The following is a 19,771-nucleotide window of genomic DNA, read 5'->3' as shown; positions in this document are numbered from 1 at the left end:
GACGCTCTACCTTTCCTCTTATCCACTAACCTTCCCCAACAAACCCTAGGAGAGGTCTGGGCATTGGCCGATCCGGATAACAACGGCTTTTTGACCAAAGAAGCATGGTACGAAGCTGCTCGACTTATAGGATGGGTACAAAAAGGTGGAAAAAATCAAGTTGAAGAGAGCTTGATGTCAATACGTATGTCAATATTTTCAGTTGTGGGACAAGAATTAATGAAGATAAGCTGGACCTTGGCCTAGTTTTAAAGGTTTCAAACCTCCTCCTAATGCTCCATCTAATCAATTCACTTCTCAAACACCTATATCAACTCAGAACACGGGTCAAACGCCTTTGACGGCCAATAGTACAGGATCGGGATTACCACCGTTGACTCAAGCGGATAGAACAAAGTTTACCAGGATCTTCGTGGGATGTGGACCTCAGAATGGTTTGGTCAGTGGTGATAAGGCTAGAGATGTGTTTGTGAAGAGTCATCTGAATTATGAGAAACTTGGAAAGATATGGTGAGTAGATCACGTTTGCCTCAGTACACGTGTCCTCTTTCACGGCATCGTCCTGCGTTACTCATATCGATGCTCACTCAGTAGGAACCTCGCCGACACTCAACAGCGAGGCTCGCTGGATTTACCAGATTTTATTATCGGAATGTACCTCATCCAATCTTGCATGGCCAACCCCTCGCTCACCCTCCCCGCCACTTTACCCCCGGGAACATACGAGATTGCTTCCGGTGGACGACCTCCTCCCCCTCCTCCCACTGAATCTCCTCTAGCGAGACAACATACCGGCACTGCTAGCCCTGTCCGTCCTCAGTACACCGGTCAGGGTTCCATCCTCCAACCACAACGCACCGGTCAAAGCGCCGTTCTTACCCCTCCCCATCAACCTCCAGTCAGGCAATTCTCAGGAGCACCTGCTGTATCTGCACTGGGTAATTCGGCCTTTGCTCCTGTTAGACAGATGACGGCCCAGCAACCAGCGTGGGACGTGACACCAGAAGCAAAGGCCAACTCCGATCGCTTCTTCGCTCAACTGGACAGTCAGAACAAAGGCGTCATCGATGGGGACATAGCTGTACCTTTCATGATACAAAGTCAACTCGATGAAGGTACTTTGGCTACCATATGGTAGATCACCATCTTGACATCCTCCGCCCCAAAAGCTGACGAATCAGGGATCTCGCCGACATTCGAAAAGAAGGAAAGCTCACTCGAGACGAATTCGCAGTGGCCATGCACTTGATCAATTCGAAATTGGAAGGTAAAGACTTGCCAACGATCCTTCCACGCAGTCTTGTACCCCCATCCCTCAGAGGACAATTTGACAGTGGCCCGCAAGAGGTGCTCAGCTCTACCGGACCAGCCAGCGCTACCAAGGACTTGTTCGATTTATTCAGTGATGAACCCGCCCAAGTCTCGGCGACCGCGTCCAATTTCGGAACGTCTGCTCCTGCTCCAGCACAACGACAACCATCCGGTGTTCAAGCTCTACAACCCACAACCTTCTTGTCACAGCCTCCGACCAGACGAGGTACTGGTCAGCCAGCTGCAAGACAACTTTCTCCAGCTTCAACCGGTCAGCAACAGAGTGTATTCCAAGCAGCCCCCTTTGGTAGGTTCCCCTAGCATATAGTGGACTCGCTTGCTGACTATCCTAGTTGCACCTACACAACCTCCGGGAGATCTTCTGGGTGACGATACCGCCCAGGCGGCACTTTCAGTATCGAACAATTCCGTCGAATTGGGCAACAAACAGAACCAATTGGCCAACACCACTCGAAATCTCGAAGGAGTCACCAAGACTCGCGCGGAACTTGAAGCCACCGCCGCCTCATCAGCTAAACAGATTGAAGAGCTTGAGAAGAAACTCAGCGAAGCTAAAGCGAAATACGAAACGGAAACTCAAGCTGTCGCCGACCTTCGTATCCGCGTTGCTCAACAAGCAGAGCAGTTGAAGAAGATTCAAAGCGAGGTCATCTCCGCTGAATCTGACCTTTCGGCAATGCGGTCGGAGAAGGATGAGCTGGGGCAAGCTCTCCTTAGGGATAAAGAGGAAGTGAGGGGTTTGCAGAAAATGATGAAGGAGATCGAAGATGAAAAAGGACCTCTGAAAGCTCAATTGGAGAAGGTCAAGAAAGAAGCTCGACAACAAAAGGGAATGGTGACGATCGCAAAGAAACAGCTATCTACTGCAGAAGCAAGTAGGGACAGCCTCAAAGAGGAGATTGTCGAAGAGGAAAAAGCTACCGCTGAGCCTGAAATTCATCCAGAAACGGAATTAGCACCTACACCATTCGACAGTCATCGAACGGTTTCTCCACCTGGTTTCGCGGTCGCCGCAGCTGTCCCATTACCGGCTACACCTTCGGCTCTCAGTCCTGTCCCTACGGGCGTATCGCAACGATCGAACAATCCTTTCGAACGTCTAAAAGCTGCCGCTCAAGCGCAACCCCCTGCGCCCGACTCACCCACAGGTCCGATATCGCCTGCGATCGAGACTAGTAGCCCCTCCATGGGTACGGCCGCATGGTTGGGAGCAGGAGCCGCAGTGGGTGCTGCGGCAGGAGCAGTCGCAGCTGGTGCCGGAAGTTTGTTCACTGCTGCCAAAGAAGCTATCACGGGTGAAGAAAACCCATCAGAGAAAACCCCGACTCAAGAGAAGACTGATGATCTGGAGAAGAAAGCGAAGGAAGCGACAGAAGTTTCCGATCCTTTCGGTGTCCAGACGGAAACTCCAAAACCTCAGCAAGGAGAAGAAGTCGATCCATTCGGTGCCCCAACGTCGGGACCACCTACCAAATCCGCATTTGATGATTTTGACACTGGATTTGGAGATTCATTCAATAATACTCCAGCTGCGTCGTTCGCCAAACCAGCCGCTGTCAACGTCAGCGACTTTGACACCGACTTTGCCGACTTTGACCGACCTGCACAACAAAGTATGAGGGAAGCGGTGGAAGAGGCACATCAGGCCATGCCTGATGGTATACCATTGGGAATACCCAAATCTCACATACCAAACTTGCGTCCAGAGGCGGAGAGGAGTGTTAGTACTGTTGCTGTGGCATCCTCGACAGAACCAGTCACGCCGGTCTCTGAACTAACCCCTTCGTTGGTAGAATCGTCGGACACACTCCCGACACAAGATTCCGATGCTCTGGAGCCTATTTCTGCGTCGGTTCCTGCGCCCCAACAGATTCCTGTGCCCGAGCCTGCGGATAGTGCTCGAGAACGAGATGAACCAGTTGAAGAATTGGCATCATCAGACGAAGAAGAAGAGGGTCCTGAAGATCTGGAAGCTCCCAACCGCGATTACGCACATGTCGCTCGTGACATTCCATCCGAACGTATACCGGAAGAACCCCCAGCTATCATCGTTCCTCCTCCTACGATCGCTTCAGAAGAAGCTCCTTTGGCTCCATTACCAACGACACCTACACCGCTTACGCCAGTCAATCCAACTCCTCCAGTTGCATTGGCTTCACCCGTGTCTGCAGGAGAACACGACGCACATAAAACTCGTCGTAGTGCTCCTCCACCACCAAGCTCCAAAACGACTCTTCAATCCCCTACTCCTGCTCCTGCTCCCGCTCCCGCCCCGGTACCTGCACCCGCGACAGCTACAGGAGGTCAAGTAAACGATTTTGATCCTTTCGGTTCATCATTCACAAACGTCTCTCTGCCTCCCGGAGCAGCCGCTGCTATTCCTACGAGCGCCGGACCCCGTGTGGCAAACTTTGATGATGAAGATGATTTCGACTTTTCTGATTTGACACCTGCTAAAGTGGATCCGACTCCAGCTCAAGCATCTGGATTCGATGATGAATTCGCCAATTTTGACGATGAATTTGGTAAACCGCCTTCTAACGGATCGGATGGGAGTGGATTGACAAAAAGTTATGAAATCGTTCCTCCTCATCCGGAAAGTCCGAGGAAGTATGATGAATGGGGATTTGGACCAAGTGCGGGACATGTCCCACCGCCTGCTGCAGGGGGTCAGGGGTTGTCTTTTGATGATGCTTTTGGGGGAGATTTTGAGCCTGCGTGAGTGGCTGATAAGTTCGCCTTTGTGTCTCCGCCCCTCTCCTCCGTATCCCCTCTCTTGTCATCCCCTGTATGGGCTCGCTCTTCACCTTCTGTCTCAGTCGCTTGTACAACTTAGGTTTCAGATGAGACCATGTGTCAGGGAAGAGGAGAGTAAGGATTGATACTAGAGTAAGGCTATCAGCTGAGCGCACAGGACTATTGAGCAACCTCACCCCGTTGCAGTACAGGAGACATACGCTCCCCCACCTGGACCCCCTCCAGCTTCGTCATTACGGACCGGACTTCACGCTCCTGCTTTACCGGAGAGAAAGGATAGTACTGCTCCGCAGTCGGATGACATTGAGGATGTAAAGAGGGTGAGTTTGCGTGTTTCCCGTTTGTCTTTTGCGATAATGGCGAAATTATTTCGGGGTGGACGAGAGTCAGATCATGGAACAGTTCGTGGTTTAGCTACTGGAGAGCTGGGACTCGGGTCAGACCGAAGTGTCTTGAAGTCTTGCTGACGAGCAGTTGTGTGCCATGGGCTTTTCAAGAACGCTAGCTATTGGAGCACTGGACGCGAACGGGTATGATTTCCAGAAGGCGCTCAATGTTTTATTACAGTGAACATGTTACCGTCAATCAGTCATGTTCATTTGACAGGGGGGTTTGAGCGGCTTATGGGAGGGGTGGGGTCTGTCGAGAATTATGCAAGTGGGAGATATGTCAAGTGAATCTGACTCAAGGGACTTAAGATTGCTCGGAAAGAAGTGAGGAGATTTGTAACGCACGAGCGGCTGATGGAGTGTGGCCAGCATGAGGCTGTATTTCCCGTTGAGCGGACAACCTTTGGAGAAGATCAAGGATAGGAGATTGTTATATTCTTTTTTGTGCTCATGCTGATTGTTACGACTATTGATTTTGTCCTGTTTCTATCTTTTCACATTTCGTCCATTGTACCGTACTCAACCGATCATGCTAATTAAACCTTTCTAAAGTCTATAATGATGCCTCCAGTGCCACACTGCCAGGCATATCTCCATGTGACCTATCTAGGCAGTTACCAAGATACATAACAACCATCAAAATAACCATGACGACGACATCTTGACTACCACTAACCCCATTCTCTTTACTTTTACATACAGTACCCTCTTTTACCCCATCCTTCAAGACATCATCCCGACTCTAACCTTTCCCAATCCCACCATTCACCAAACCAAACTCAGAAAAACTAATAGTGAACCAATCATGTCTAAACGTCCTTCCGATTCCGATTCGGAAGATGATGTCAAACCAATTGATTTTTACATCCCCTCTAAGAAACCCCGTCTGAGTCCTTCCAATCCAACACCCACTCCTACTTCTTCACTCCAAACGCCGATAAAGGATTCTAAACCGTATGTGATTCTCACTCCGACCAGTACGACGAAAAAACCTATGGGTCGTGTTCCTCCTTCGTGGACAACAAAACCGATCGTTTTCACACCATCATCACAAACTTCGAAATTAACTAGTACCTACAAACACCCTTCTTCCGGGTTAACAGCAAAAAGTATGAATCATACTTCTCCTTCGTTACAATCATTGATGAAACATAATGTTCATACTTCTCCATCATCTACATTATCATCGAAGAATGTTGTTCGTACTCCTTCATCATCCGCATCTGCAATGAGGCCCGTCAGTTACACTCCCTCGTCTAAATCTTTGTTAAAACCTGTTGTTCGTACTTCCCTTTCTTCGAATTTACCGATGAAATCAGTTCTTCACACTCCCCTTCCATCTAAATCATCAACGAAACCATCTATTCATACTCCCCTTCCATCTAAATTGTTGACAAAACCTGTCATCCATACTCCGCCTTTCTCTGCATCATCGACAAAACCTATTATTCATACTTTCCCTTCATACGGATCATCGACGAAACCTATGATTCACACTCCGCCCTCATACGGATCGACGAAACCTATGCTTTACACTCCGCCTTCCTCTGGATCATCGACGAAACCTATCATCCGTACTCCCCCGTCCTCTGGATCATCGACAAAACCTATCATTCACACTCCGCCTTCCTCAGGATCATCGACAAAACCTATCATCCATACTCCCCCTTCCTCAGGGTCATCGACCAAGCTTGGAGACACCAAGAGTACACCTAGGAAAGAGACAGGAATGGTAGGTTTGTTGGAAGGGAAAAGTCCAAAGGCGTTATTCGCGGCGATGATCTTTGACATTGGGATTGCCAATTTATCAAAAGCTGAAGCTACACGAGTGGTGAGTTGAATTAATGCTCATCTAATTTCCTTTACAACATCACTTCTTTCCGAGTAAGTACTTGAGAATCCATCAGTGGGACATTTCTTCATGTGAATTATATCATCTCAAAATACTCTGAATAAGCACCTCATGTCATTTAGGGTGACCTAAGAACTGAAAGTCGCCAGTCTGGTATGAGTACATATGACTGACTTCAGACCGGATTGAATGTCGGTCAACAGAAACAATTATTAAGGAAAGATAGAGGTGCTCTTCGTCGAGCTTTGATGAGGTTCTTTTGGAATCTTTAGGTATACAAGTAAAAAGTATGATGCATGACGTATAAGGTTTCACTTTAGCGCCCCTTATCACCCGTATCCTAGAAGGGAAGGTCAGATATGATCAGATCCTAATGGGAAATGGATAATAATCATCTTGACAACCGATCATTTCTAACGATTACCTCTTTTCTTTCATTCTCAGTTCAAATCATACTCAATTCCTTCCTTTAGGTCAACTTTGAAGCGGTGTGTTCTTTTTCTGATATCTAAACATCGTCATTCATGTGAGAAAATCGAATAACAGAGAGAGGGAGAGAGGAAACGAACGACAGGAGAGGGAAACGTTAGAAAAACGGGCTAAAAGGCTGACGAGATAAGATGTCGGATCAGATTGACGAACTTGAAAATGATATCAAACCTGAAATCAACATAACACCCAAGAGGACGAAAGATACGGGAAATGTTGGTCCAACGAGGAAAACACCTAAATCCAAGACCACACCTAAGAAAGAGACTCAAGAGATGGAAGGAGTTTGGGGAGGGGGTAGTACGAAAGGGAGATTTGCAATGATGATTATTGAAACTGGCATAAAGACTATCAATAAGGATGCTGCTGCTGCCGAGGTGAGTCAAATCTCACTCTGTTCGATGATCCTACGAACATGTTTCCACCTATACTTGCTCAACAAACAATCAGCACCCCTTGGATGTGTGATTACTTCGAAGCGCCCCTCGAGTAATTTGAGTAGCTGGTTTGTCCCACTTCTCCTCATCCTTCAATTCGCGGGCCACCTCCCTGGCGTCCTCGTAAGGTGGCGAGACTGTATTCGAGGGGAAATGGGATCCGGAGCATGTATTGAGCAAAATGATTGTTGGCTAGGAATGGCTGACGTCAGCTCGGTTTGAATGGTAAACAGCTACGTGAATGGGTGAGAAGGGATGGAAAAGGAGCGGTTTACAAATCTCTAAAAGATTTCTGCGACAGTCTCTAATCGTTATCGGACGAGTTAGAATGAAACCGTAAAATCATATGAACGATCAAATCTTTGACATTTCAGTGAGATAAGCGCTTGTCTGTGTAATGGATATCAAATGAGTACTGTTCTGCATAATCGCAATCATGATCAGTACAACTACTACTCTACTCTAGTGAGTAATCAATCGTCAATCCAGATTGAACACGATCAAGTCGTTCCGTTTTTCGCCCCTTTTATACACTGAGTTAACGCGTCGAAATGGGGTCCACCTTGAATACCATTCTCATCCATGTTCAAAGACCAAACCAACAATCCTCCAACTTTATCCTTGTTCTCATTACAAGCTCCAGTAACATCCGCCGCACTTGTCCATGTCCAAAACAATTTATTGATCTTGTCATAAGCCGCACTTGACCAAGTCCCATCTTTCGCATCTCCCTGATCTTTGATATTGTTCCAAGATTGAACGATCAAGGGTTTTGGTACAGTTGTGATGTTGTAAGTTAAATCAGGATCGAACGTCAGAGTCGAAGAGTTGAGATAATCAATACCATCTAGAGATTGATATGGACCCATTGGACAACCGATAGGACTATTGGCAGCCGCACAAGTAGCCGCTTGTTGATCATTGAGTAAGAACCATTTAGCATACATTGGGAAACCAATATTGGCTTTTGTCATGTTCATACCTCTTGCACTGTAAATACCGATATCGGTTTGGAGTACAACACCACCGGAATGATACCCGGTTTGATTGGAGAAACGATTGACGTAATCGTATGACATGATGTTGAAGTAATCGACAATGGGGTCGAATTGAGCGATGGTGGCCTGAGTGTATGCTCCCATGTCGGATTGGATGGCAGGTAAAGCAATGCTGATTTTTTTGGTAGGACCGATGGCTGTACGAACAGCGGTAAGAAGTTGAATGTAACTTTGTGCTTGATCCGCGGTGGGGTATCTGATAATCAGTATCTTGCTTTCTTTGAATATTCTCCTTGGCTCAAATTTACACCTCATTGAATAGATTATCGTAAAAAAAGCTATCCGCACAAGAAGATGAACAGCAAATCATGGAAGAGGGGATGAGATGAAAGAGTAGGAATATTAGGGTGAAATGCAGGAGATCACTCACTCCCAATCAAAGTCAAGTCCATCAAGAGTAAATGTGTCAATTAGATTTTTACATTGATTCGCGAAAGACGTCATAGTATCTTGACTCTGGATGGCCTGAGGGAACCCATGATCAAGCGCCCAGCCACCGACAGAAGCAGCGATCTCGACTCCAGGAACGGCCTGTCTGATGTTTTGAACTGTGGTTTGGTCGAAGAGACCATTTGTGGAAGTGACAAAATCGGTCATAGTGGTCATGTTGATGAAAGCTATTGGTCAGCTTGATGATCGGGATTTAGTCAAGTCTGGTGGATAAGGGTAGTAATGACAATTGAAGGGCGAGCGTCCGAACCACAGTTTAGGTGTGAAATGAGGAGACAAACAAGACCTCACCCAAATTGACATGGGTAATATGTTCAAGTTGCGATCCTTGGGGAATTTGACTCGTTGCCCAGCTGTATGTAAGCTCATACTTCCACCAAGAGAATTCGACCCCACTCACACCTCCCAATACCCCAGATAACGCAAGGCATAAGTCTGACTTGCGCACAGCGCGAGCATACACGCCGTCGTGAGGGCGTGAAAAGAGTGTCCCATCTTTAACAACGTGTTTGAGTATCAAAGAGCGGAAGTCCAGCCAGCTAGACGATAAGAACTGCTAGCTGTCAGTCTTATCGATCTTTTGAACGATTTGGGGTGACTCACTTTGGCCAAGATAATCGGATTGATCTACCCGTCTAACGGACGGTCTCTTATAGATATCCCAAAACGATCTCCTCCCATTGAAGACGGATTGCCAAACGTTCTATGGGAGGGGAAATGAAAGGGTGCTTGTGGAGACGGTTTTCAGCATGAGAGGAGAGAAGCCCTTGATCCGCAACTCCGTTGATCGACTTTTGTTTCGAGGGACATAAAGGATTGAATTGGTGTCAGATCAGAGTCAGGTGACCAAACTCGTTAGAGAGTCAGAGGGAGTTGATACTCGCACAAAGGTGAGCAAGATCGACCCGGTCAGTATCTAGCTTAGCGACGTTGTACGGGTGAGAAGGGTGAATGGGTGTTGAACGAGGTGTTTCCGACGTGTTTTGATTGGTCGTCACGATCGTTTCGGCTTTTGTCGGTATTGGCGGCGAACTCCGACTCGATCAAGAAAAGTTCAGACTTTTCCTTCCCAACATTGCCAATCATTCACACTACTCTCGTCTTTTGGGCTCTATTGTAGATACTGGTCCAGTGCATCAGTGTGGTTAGATCGCACAATGATCTCCTTCTGGAGGACAGCTACGTCCCGGCGGACTTGTCCATCGTCTTGGCGTCATTATGCCACCGTTTCATCACCCCAAAATCTGGTCGAAAAAATCGTACAAAAATACGCTGTGGACCTCCAACCAGGAGCCAAAGTAAGGGCTGGAGATTATGTCATGATACGTCCTGAACATGTGTCAGTATTTGCAGCCCAGAGGCATCAGACATCGAGAGCTGAATACTCAGTATGACCCATGATAACACCGGACCGGTAATATCGAAATTCCTCTCTCTCTCATGTTCCAAACTTGATGACCCTCGTCAACCCGTCTTCGCCTTGGACCATGACGTTCAGAACCAATCAGCGACGAATCTTGCAAAGTATAGAAAAATCGAAGCTTTCGCAAAGGAACATGGAGTCGATTTCTATCCTGCTGGAAGGGGTATAGGGCATCAGATCATAGTCGAGGAAGGCTACGCTTGGCCGGGGAAGATGGTAGTTGCTAGTGATAGTCATAGTAATCATTACGGAGGTGTTGGTTGTCTTGGAACTGCCATAGTACGGACAGATGCGGCGTGAGCCTCTTTTCACTCTTCAACTCTTTGATCCTAAGTTGGTTTATGCTGATTGAGCAGAGGTATATGGGCCACTGGAAAATTCTGGTGGCAGATTCCCAGAGTCGTATCTGTTGCCTTAAATGGAAGATTATCATCCGGCGTTACTGGAAAAGACGTCATTGTCGCTCTCGCAGGTCTTTTCAACAAAGACGAAGTGCTTAACGCTGCCATTGAATTTACCGGATCAGGTATCGAACATATCTCAATCGACGAACGATTGACCATCGCCAATATGACCACCGAATGGGGAGCCGTTGCTGGTGTTTTCCTTGCGGATGAGAAATTACGGAGATGGTACGAAGGGTTAATCAAGAAGAGTGAATTATATCAATACCTCAATCCTCCCACTTCCACACGATCAGGATTACATCCCAGACTCAACCTTGAGAGGTTAGACGATGCACTCGTCAACAAACCTGAAGCCGATCCAGGAGCACATTACTCATCTCGATTATCACTCGATCTTTCAACATTGGTACCTCATATATCTGGACCCAATTCTGTCAAAATTGCTACGCCCCTTCCAAAACTTCTCGATCCACCTATCAAAATCGACAAAGCGTATCTAGTGTCATGCACCAATTCCCGTGCCTCCGATCTCAAAGCCGCCGCCGATGTCCTTCGAGGGAAAGAGGTTGCACCAGGTGTTGAGTTCTATATCGCTGCTGCTTCCAGTCGAGTCCAGGCCGAGTCCGAGGAATCAGGTGATTGGCAAGCATTGGTAAAGGCCGGCGCGAAGACTCTTCCTGCCGGTTGTGGACCTTGTATTGGCTTAGGGGTGGGTCTGTTGGAGAAAGGCGAAGTGGGTATCAGTGCTACCAATAGGAATTACAAAGGGCGAATGGGCTCACCAGAGGCTATTGCTTATCTTGCATCTCCGGCTGTGGTTGCTGCTTCCGCTGCGAAAGGATACATCTGTGGTCCCGATTCTCTCGATTTATCAAAATTGCCACAATACGAAACACCTAGGATATCTATAATCGAAGAGGACTCTGAAGCTCGACCGACGGAAGTGGATGAAAGTAGTTTAGAACCACTTCTTGACGGTTTCCCAGCTTATTTCGAGGGTCCACTCGTCTTTGCCCCTCAGGATAATTTGACGACGGATGGTATGTATCCTGGCAAATACACTTATCAAGATGACATAACTCCCGAACGTCAAGCAGAAGTCGTCATGGGTTAGTCCTGTTTCTCTCTTCACTAATAGAAGAACTGCTGACTCCTGTAGAAAATTATGATACCACTTTCGCCTCATCGGTCCGTCAAATAAGTTCTATCTCCCCTTCCTCATCATCAGAATCTATAAAACCAGGACCTATCCTCCTCTCAGGTTATAATTTCGGTACCGGTTCTTCTCGCGAACAAGCGGCTACCGCTATCAAATATGCTGGAATACCTCTGGTCATCTGCGGGTCGTTTGGAGATATCTTCAAGCGAAATTCTATCAACAACGGTCTCATCCTGGTCGAATCACCGCAACTCATCTCTGATCTTACGGCATGGTTTGGGAAAGACGGACAAAGGAATAAAGGTGGGAAGAATGGGGAGCTGACTGTGATACCGGAAGGATGGACGGTGAAGGTGGATACAAGAAGAGGGAGGGTTAGCGTTAGGATGGGAGAAGAAGGAGAAAAGGTTTATCCAAGTGCGAGAGTGGGACGTAGTGTACAAGAGATATGGGTCAATGGAGGTTTGGAAGGTTTCATCAGGGCGTCGTTGTAAATTTAGATTATCTGTCAGCACGTCAGCGTTGCATCTTGTTCGATTTATCTCTTCTGACTTCTGTCTACGTACTGACAGTTGAAGCCCCTCGGTTGTACATCGCCGTCCTGACGGATTGTTTAAGAAGCCCCGCAACGTCGCTGGTGATTCCACACGTTTCATCTCTCAAAGTGGGTAAGAACTACTTTGTGGTTGAACAACTCGACCATGGCGCCAATGTCAAGAACAAAGTCGAAAGACGGACAAGAGCAATACGGTCGACCCCTCCCTAAACTATTTCTACTCACTGTAACACCTATCGCTTTCACTCTCATCATCCGACCATTCCTTCCTATCCTACTTCATTCCTCTCTCCTGACTTACCTTCCTTTACCCGGTAAAGTCCTCGACAAATTGCGATCCGTGGTTCAGCCATCTTTCCCCGCATTACAAGCCAATGTGGGATTCTCTCTATTGGCGTTCGTAGGCTCTGTGGTACTTGTTCCTCAAGTGGGGAAAGCTTTTGTGGAGAAAGGATTGAAAGGGAGAGATTTGTGTAAACCTGGAGGACGTATCAGTGGACCGTACATGTGAGTCTGCGTGATGGGTTCTATCCAATTCAATCTCCCATATGACTTCAAGCTACAGGATATATGACATACTAGAATGTTTGATTCTGATAGTCTGAATAAGTGGGGATTCAGGAGATGGAGTGAATGGAACAAGTGCTGATAGACAAGTCCTGAATGCCTCGGTTTACCATGTGCAAGCCTTTACATATTACTCATGATGTTATTCATTCCATTCCCATTTTCACATCTTTTCACTCCTTCTTCTGATTCTGGTGTAGCTTTCTCTCAACAAGAGGTGAGTAAAATTCTTTTCGGTCATCCTTTCCAGATGGACATATTGCCTTCTCGCCTTGCTACCTTCCCCTTCCATCCCCCAGCTCCAATTTTGTCTCCTTCTTCGTAAAGGTCTTACAGTCTTCGTACGATAGTTCTGGGAGGTACGTGTATGAAAGTAGTAAAGACGTTGACCTCAGCTCACACTTTACCTCTCCTCCCTCCTTTCCCTACTCACTGCTACACTGTTGGGGTTCATCGACGATCTCTTCGATATTCGATGGCGACATAAATTACCCATACCTCTTGTAGCCTCTGTCCCTACGCTTTTGGTGTATTACTCTGAAGGGGGATGGACATCTGTTGTCTTGCCTTCTACAATAGGCAACTGGCTCAGATCCATCGGCTTACCAGGATGGATAGGATCGAAGGTTGTTGATTTAGGTGAGTGGCGCATTAATCTTTGTCCTTTACATTTCACTCTCTATACGATATCCAACTGAACATTATGAGAAGATCAGCTGACCAATAGGACCTCTGTATTACATCTACCTCCTCCTACTACCCACTTTTACGACAAACTCCATCAATATCGTCGCTGGTATTAACGGTGTCGAAGTCACTCAAGCTCTAATCATCTCTCTATCTGTCTTGCTGAACGATCTTCTCTTCATCCCAATCTGGCCAGAGAGGTTCTTGGCCGTAGTGGGAGGAGGCAATCCATCCGAGGGTAGACTGCTAGGTTGGGCTGCCGGGGAAGTGGTACAACGTCATCTTATGAGTGCTTATTTTATGGCCCCCATGGTCGGTGTTTGTGCTGGATTTTTGTGGCATAACTGGTTAGTCTTCTCTCTCCTCTCCATTCTCTCAAAAGCCCATCATAACCCACGTTCTTGACCTTGCACGACTCACAAGTTGTTTCAATCACCTCAACCCCTTCGGTTACTTTATGTACTTTCCCATCGAAGGGAGCTTCTCTGGTCCCCCTCAAATGTCTCTGCAGTCCCTATGTGTCAAATAAGTGGCATATACCTTACAACATGCTGACCAAGTTGATCAGCGATGGCTAAGATTCTAGGTACCCAGCCAAAGCCTTTCCAGGAGACACATTCTGTTATTTCACAGGAATGGCCTTTTCAGTCGTAGCGATCCACGGACATTTTTCCAAGACGCTCATATTATTCTTCATACCTCAGATTTTCAACTTTATACTTTCTTGTCCTCAACTTTTTCATCTCGTTCCTTGTCCTCGACACCGATTACCTAGGTAAGCTATCTCACTCAAATCTATCAAGATCTTGATAACATGTCTCCAGTTTTTAGCTGATGATAAGATACGACGCAACGACAGATCTTTTGTTTCCTAGTTTGACAGAATTCGAACGACCTCCAGAAATAAAAACCAGGGTAGTTTTACGGATCATGGAAATTCTACGATTAGTAAAGCTCGAAAGGGCCTCTTCAACTATGAGTGTGACCCAGAAGGTACGAAATAAGTCAGGGAATCAAGTCGCTGTCAAGGTTAAGACGAGCGGGGAGAATTCGGATCCGGATAATATTAGAGATGGAGGAAAGGAGAGTGGTTCTGATGGAGAAGGGGTTATATTGTCAAGTACTAATTTGACTATCCTCAATTTACTTTTGGTACATTTCGGACCGATGAGAGAACAAAGTCTTTGTTTGGGATTGGGGTTCATACAGGTATTTTGTTCAGGAGTGGCTTTTGGGATACGGTATGGACTTGGATCGATGGTGTATGGTGGAGAAAGACGGTAGAGGCATGAGTAGATCATATTTCATCTTTCAATCAATTCATCATCACAATGCATGTTATATATTGTCATCTGTATGACTCTTTCACTCATCTTTCTTCAGAGCCTGATTGGGAGTCTCTACAACGGCCCGCTGACCTTCGTCACGATGTCCAGCCTTGACAGGTAAAACATGATGTGCATGTAGAAGATATCACGTACAGTCGGGATGTCCAACAGCTGTTCTTGATCAACTGTACGAGTAATGATTCTGAAAAGGTTGAAAATGTATGAAGAAGAAAAGGAAGATCGGCGAGATCATTTCCCAAAAGATAAATTATACCCTCCACCAGGCTGTTGTTCAAATTTGAACATATCCGTACTCATCCCGAATTTACCCAGAATACCATTACCCAATTCTTTCAATTTAGAAAGCATTTCGTCTTTCTCTTTTTCCTGTTGAAGACGGATACTTTCCGGTAGACGAGCGAGGGATTTACGAATGGCCGGAAGGAGTGGTGAGTTGAGTGGGAGGAGGGAGATTAATTGTGTGTAATCTGATGAATTAGTCAAGGTTATCTGCACACACTTCTGATTATATTGTTAGTATATAAGTCCCCCGATACGTCGCTTTTCACAAGTGAGAGGGAAAGGGAAAGAGGGGAAGGGGTATACGGTCCAGAACGTAAGAGAGACGTCGGGAGGGTGATGCTTGTATTCTCATTTGGAAGTGAGAATAACACGATGGAATGATTATAGAGACATGAGGTAGAAGAACTCCAGAGAGGTGTGACAAGCGGATATGGACCAGAAGAAATTTAAAAAAGGTATTGTACTTACCTTCCTGAGCCGATGTAAGGGAAGACCAACTTCCTATTCTTTCGTTTGCCCCGGCTCGTCTTTGTAATGCTTTCAAATAAGTGGGATCGATTTCAAGAGCTTTGGTACATGCTTCCACTGCGGCTTTGTCATCGTTCTGATATCAGATCTACTTCTCTTTTTCTACTCTAAAGTCCTATATGGAAAACATGGACTGTTCTTAATCTAAATTCGGAAATCCAAAATTACTCAGCTCTCACTGTGGGCAGATAAGTACAATATAGAAGAAAAGTCGTCATCAGGATGGGTGATACGCTCATGAAGAGGCAATAAAACGTGAGGAGAGAATTGACAGAGCAGAGGTATCTGAGGACAAGGAAAACATGACCCAACTCACAAGAGCGATATAACAAGCAGCTTTATTACCCCAACAAGCCTTCGTACATTCTCTGATATCCTTTTCCACATCTTCCCTATCTTTCTTTTCTCTTCTCTCCTTTTCCCTCTTCTCCCTCATTTCCACCCCTTCGTGAGCTTCACGTTCGATCATATCCGCTTCCACCTCATCTACTTCATGTATCTTTGCTCCCCCAGTGTTATCCATGGAATCAGCACCATCTTGTATCGGTCCAATGTCAACCTCGGGAGATTTCCCTTTTCTTGATGGAGGTGGAGGGACTGAAGGTAAGAGATCTAGAGCTGCCGTATAGGCTTCTAGAGCGGATTGATGGGCGGGAGGATGGGATGTGAAATGAGTGTTACCCCTATTTTTATGGGTTATAGCTTTGTTGAGGAGGTCCTATAAGTCAGCCAGGCGTTCTTCGATATTGAGGGAAACAGGATTTATGAAAAGTTAAGAACAAGATTGAAGTGTCCTTGAAAATGAATATCAGAATTGAGAACAGTTGGGTTGTGACGGAATTCTTTGAAAGCTCCTTTCACTCGTCACTCGCTGGTAGTGAAGTGAGGTGGTGGTTGAGTAAATGTGGGGGGAGAGTATATTGACGCAGTAGTGATACTTCGGACAACTTTCAAAATTGACAAATGTGAGAAAACAGTGTAGAGAGGTACATTGAGATAGACAAGTCCAAGCGAGAAGACAAACTCACACTTAGTTGCTCAGTAGTGAACTCTGCATTATCAGGATCCACATCCACCTCCTCCCTTGCATCTTCCCATACCTCCTCATCATCTTCTACCCCATTCTCTTCATCTTCTTCATCCTTGAGAGTGTCATCATTCGTCTGGTGACGCTTGTCCTCGTCCCGAGGTAATCCCGGAGGATCTTTCAACTCCCCTGACCCTGACGCAAGAGGGGTTTTTGAGCTCTCGCCGTTCTTCCATCCGTTCCTTCCAGCAATGGGGAAATGTTCTTGAGCCCATGCGGGAGGTTGGAATCGGGCGTCGTTGAAGTATTCCAAGTCTGAAAAATCTGGTTGATCCTTGGTCATGATGGGAAAGTAAGTGCAAAGGAGAGTTGAAACAGCAAAGTGAACAGGAGAGCAAAGTGGCGGGAATTCGTCAGACGTCCTATGAAATTCCGTGCTCCGTTCATTACTCGTATATCTTAGCGCTGGAGGACTTGTACAGGTTGACGGTATGTAAGCGAGCAGCATGCTGCATGCTGCAGTTTGCGACTTTACTCGATGCATTGATTTCTATAATACTGATACTTTAGATACTATGTAAGACTTACTGCTTGGCAAGCAAAGATCTCCCAGTCATTTCTTCTCAATCAGCGAAACGCCACAAAGGTAAAAGAAAAAAACTCACCCTCTGGTTGAGGTAAACCTAAGATGGCCAAGACGGTCGGAGCGACATCTGCCAATGCCCCAGGCTCAGGGCTTACCTCCAACGAGCCCTTGTCTCCGGTTACGATGAATGGTACGTGGTCTGCGATGAGCTTGACATCTTTCCACGCACGCGTAGGAATTCCAGCAGGGATTTAGAAATCTGGGCATAAGGGGAAGACAGAAAGAGACTCACTTGTCGTATGCGCGGTGTGGGGGTTGCCCGTCTCAGGATCAAGCATCTGCTCGGCATTTCCATGATCCGCAGTGATACACAGAACATAACCTGCCTCCTCACATGCGTCATAGACTGTTTTGACGGCCTTGTCTGTAGCTCCTATAGCCTCTACGGCCGCTTCATACACTCCAGTGTGACCCACCTCGAAGTCAGCGATGATGTCGATGAGTAAATATGGAGCTCACCATGTCGGGAGGGGCAAAGTTGCACATGACGAATTCGTATTCTCCCGTCTTGATCACCTCGGCCACCTTGTCGGCCACACCTTGAACGCTCATCTCGGGTTGTTTGTCGTATGTTGCAACTTTGGGAGAGGGGATCATGTGACGTTCCTCCAAAGGAAATGTTTTCTCCACTCCACCGTTGAAGAAGAACGTGACATGCGCGTACTTCTCCGTTTCTGGAATATCAGCGCTGACCTCAAAGTATCTAACACAGCCTACTTTCAGGTCACGGAGCGGTGGCACCCTTGATTGTCCCAAGACACTAGAGGCCGGGATGCGTGCCTCTCGTCGCCGCTGAACAATCCGCAACACCTAGAAGAGAGACAAGTACTCACCAGCAATGTGACACTGCTTGACGCCCTGCTTGCCAAGCCATTCCGCCAGCACATTGGCCATACTGTGAGGAGGGAAAGCGACAGGGAAAGTAAAGTCTGGATTGTATCTGGTCATAGTGGTTATATGCTGATGGTCAGATTGACAGATATCTGCAAACGACAAACTTACCAGATCATCGGGTACAGTGACCTCCATGGGTTTATCAGGCAAACCGAGAACAGTGGTGAGTTCTCGCATCCGGTCCGAACGATAATTGAACATGAATAAAGTATCTCCCTCTTTGCTGATCAGCCATGATTCACTACCAAGAGTATGAGGAAAAAACACACTTTTGATTCTTGAATCTTCCGATCCAGAGATGATAGGCTTGATAAATTCGTCCGTCACATCTTTCTCATACCCCGCTTCCACCGTCTTGACCAAATCATCAGCCTCCACTTTATCACCCTCTCCACTGATCAATCCATCGACTGCAATCTTGACTCGGTCCCATCGTTTGTCTCTGTCCATGGCAAAGTATCGACCAACGACAGTAGATATCTCTCCCACGCCGACTTCTTTGATGTAATCTTGCAATTCTTGGATATACTTTGTCGCTGACCTAGGTGCCGTGTCTCGTCCATCTCCGAAGAAGTGAATGTAAACGTGTTCTATGTTATGGGCTTTGGCACATCGAAGCAGGGCGAATACATGGGTGATATGCGAGTGAACACCTCCGTCGGATATCAAACCAAGGAGGTGCAAGCGTGAACCATGAGAAGCAGCTCTTTTCATAGTGTCCACAATGGCGGGCTGTTTGGAAAATTCGTCTTTTTTGATACCTGCCCGTCAATTGATCAAGACATCAGCGAAGTGTCAAGAACTCACATTGGTCAATCTTGACAATGTCTTGCCATACGATACGACCAGCACCAATATTGAGATGTCTTCCATATGAGTGTAGATTCAAATCATGTATGATGAACACTCACCCAACTTCAGAGTTACCCATCAATCCTTCTTTGAGCCCCACGGCTAAACCATGCGCTTCAAGCTCGACAAAGTTGTGTTTGTCTCGAATAGCGTCCATGTTGGTGGTATCGCCGTGAAAGACGGCATTGCCCTTTTCGTTGTCTGATAAGCCCCAACCGTCGTGGACGCTGTTGATCCGTCAGTCATTTGATCATTTCATAAATCCCCCTGATCCTGAGACCAAGCGTCCTCGATACATGCCAACTTCAACCATCAATGCGGACACCACGGAAGCGTATAGGACAAAGGAAGATCACGAGTCTCTTGTATGAGCGAGTTGTGAGTGGTGTATCGAAGACGAGTTGAGCAGGCGCAGAGAGCCATGAGACCAGTAAGATAGGTGTAGCATGTCAGAGTGATTCAGTCACTCAGACTCACATCAAGCAGACCTTTTCTGTCCATCAGCAAAACCCCCTGCAAACTTCAAACGTGGGCAACATCTCAACGCACTTTTGACCTGTGTAGTCTTTGCCTTTTTAGCATCTCCTTGAGGTTCTGGTGAAGCGGCCGGACGAGTAGACATTTTGCGTT

The 19,771-nt window shown here is 46.7% G+C and overlaps 8 protein-coding genes across 8 annotated transcripts; 5 read left to right on the top strand and 3 right to left on the bottom strand.

Moving 5' to 3' along the window:
* Positions 1–29: 29 nt before the first annotated feature.
* TREMEDRAFT_40084 (uncharacterized protein) lies at positions 30–2,523 on the top strand (the record flags this gene model as incomplete). The annotated part of the gene is made up of 6 exons (XM_007005980.1): positions 30–184; positions 231–510; positions 595–812; positions 915–1,134; positions 1,182–1,618; positions 1,665–2,523. Coding segments are annotated over exons 1-6 (2,022 nt in total), but the record flags the coding sequence as incomplete, so codon positions are not given.
* A 2,760-nt stretch (positions 2,524–5,283) lies between these two features.
* TREMEDRAFT_63829 (uncharacterized protein) lies at positions 5,284–6,602 on the top strand (the record flags this gene model as incomplete). Its single annotated transcript, XM_007006104.1, has 2 exons — positions 5,284–6,309; positions 6,510–6,602. 2 exons carry the CDS (start codon positions 5,284–5,286, stop codon positions 6,600–6,602), a joined length of 1,119 nt encoding a protein of 372 aa, XP_007006166.1.
* Positions 6,603–6,950: 348 nt separating this feature from the next.
* TREMEDRAFT_63828 (uncharacterized protein) lies at positions 6,951–7,564 on the top strand (the record flags this gene model as incomplete). Its single annotated transcript, XM_007006103.1, has 2 exons — positions 6,951–7,196; positions 7,469–7,564. 2 exons carry the CDS (start codon positions 6,951–6,953, stop codon positions 7,562–7,564), a joined length of 342 nt encoding a protein of 113 aa, XP_007006165.1.
* A 192-nt stretch (positions 7,565–7,756) lies between these two features.
* Positions 7,757–8,935, bottom strand: TREMEDRAFT_32669 (uncharacterized protein; the record flags this gene model as incomplete). Its single annotated transcript, XM_007005916.1, has 2 exons — positions 7,757–8,510; positions 8,685–8,935. Coding segments are annotated over 2 exons (1,005 nt in total), but the record flags the coding sequence as incomplete, so codon positions are not given.
* Positions 8,936–9,921: 986 nt separating this feature from the next.
* Positions 9,922–12,293, top strand: TREMEDRAFT_44947 (uncharacterized protein; the record flags this gene model as incomplete). Its single annotated transcript, XM_007006018.1, has 4 exons — positions 9,922–10,103; positions 10,154–10,483; positions 10,544–11,703; positions 11,754–12,293. The coding sequence occupies 4 exons, from the start codon at positions 9,922–9,924 to the stop codon at positions 12,245–12,247; spliced, it is 2,166 nt and encodes a 721-aa protein (XP_007006080.1). The 3' UTR covers positions 12,248–12,293.
* Positions 12,294–12,463: 170 nt separating this feature from the next.
* TREMEDRAFT_32854 (uncharacterized protein) lies at positions 12,464–14,847 on the top strand (the record flags this gene model as incomplete). The annotated part of the gene is made up of 7 exons (XM_007005930.1): positions 12,464–12,816; positions 12,967–13,093; positions 13,272–13,515; positions 13,604–13,910; positions 14,150–14,338; positions 14,406–14,542; positions 14,669–14,847. 7 exons carry the CDS (start codon positions 12,464–12,466, stop codon positions 14,845–14,847), a joined length of 1,536 nt encoding a protein of 511 aa, XP_007005992.1.
* Positions 14,848–15,140: 293 nt separating this feature from the next.
* Positions 15,141–17,092, bottom strand: TREMEDRAFT_32709 (uncharacterized protein; the record flags this gene model as incomplete). Its single annotated transcript, XM_007005922.1, has 4 exons — positions 15,141–15,379; positions 15,663–15,798; positions 16,039–16,440; positions 16,751–17,092. 4 exons carry the CDS (start codon positions 17,090–17,092, stop codon positions 15,141–15,143), a joined length of 1,119 nt encoding a protein of 372 aa, XP_007005984.1.
* Positions 17,093–17,276: 184 nt separating this feature from the next.
* TREMEDRAFT_72064 (uncharacterized protein) lies at positions 17,277–19,763 on the bottom strand (the record flags this gene model as incomplete). The annotated part of the gene is made up of 10 exons (XM_007006210.1): positions 17,277–17,368; positions 17,415–17,534; positions 17,628–17,811; positions 17,855–18,069; positions 18,229–18,355; positions 18,398–18,507; positions 18,559–19,050; positions 19,097–19,155; positions 19,201–19,368; positions 19,687–19,763. The coding sequence occupies 10 exons, from the start codon at positions 19,761–19,763 to the stop codon at positions 17,334–17,336; spliced, it is 1,587 nt and encodes a 528-aa protein (XP_007006272.1). The 3' UTR covers positions 17,277–17,333.
* Between the last annotated feature and the right edge of the window lie 8 nt (positions 19,764–19,771).

Source organism: Tremella mesenterica (assembly GCF_000271645.1).
Source record: "Tremella mesenterica DSM 1558 unplaced genomic scaffold TREMEscaffold_9, whole genome shotgun sequence".
In the NCBI taxonomy this organism is placed as follows: domain Eukaryota; kingdom Fungi; phylum Basidiomycota; class Tremellomycetes; order Tremellales; family Tremellaceae; genus Tremella; species Tremella mesenterica.
This window is presented reverse-complemented; position numbering and strand designations above follow the sequence as displayed.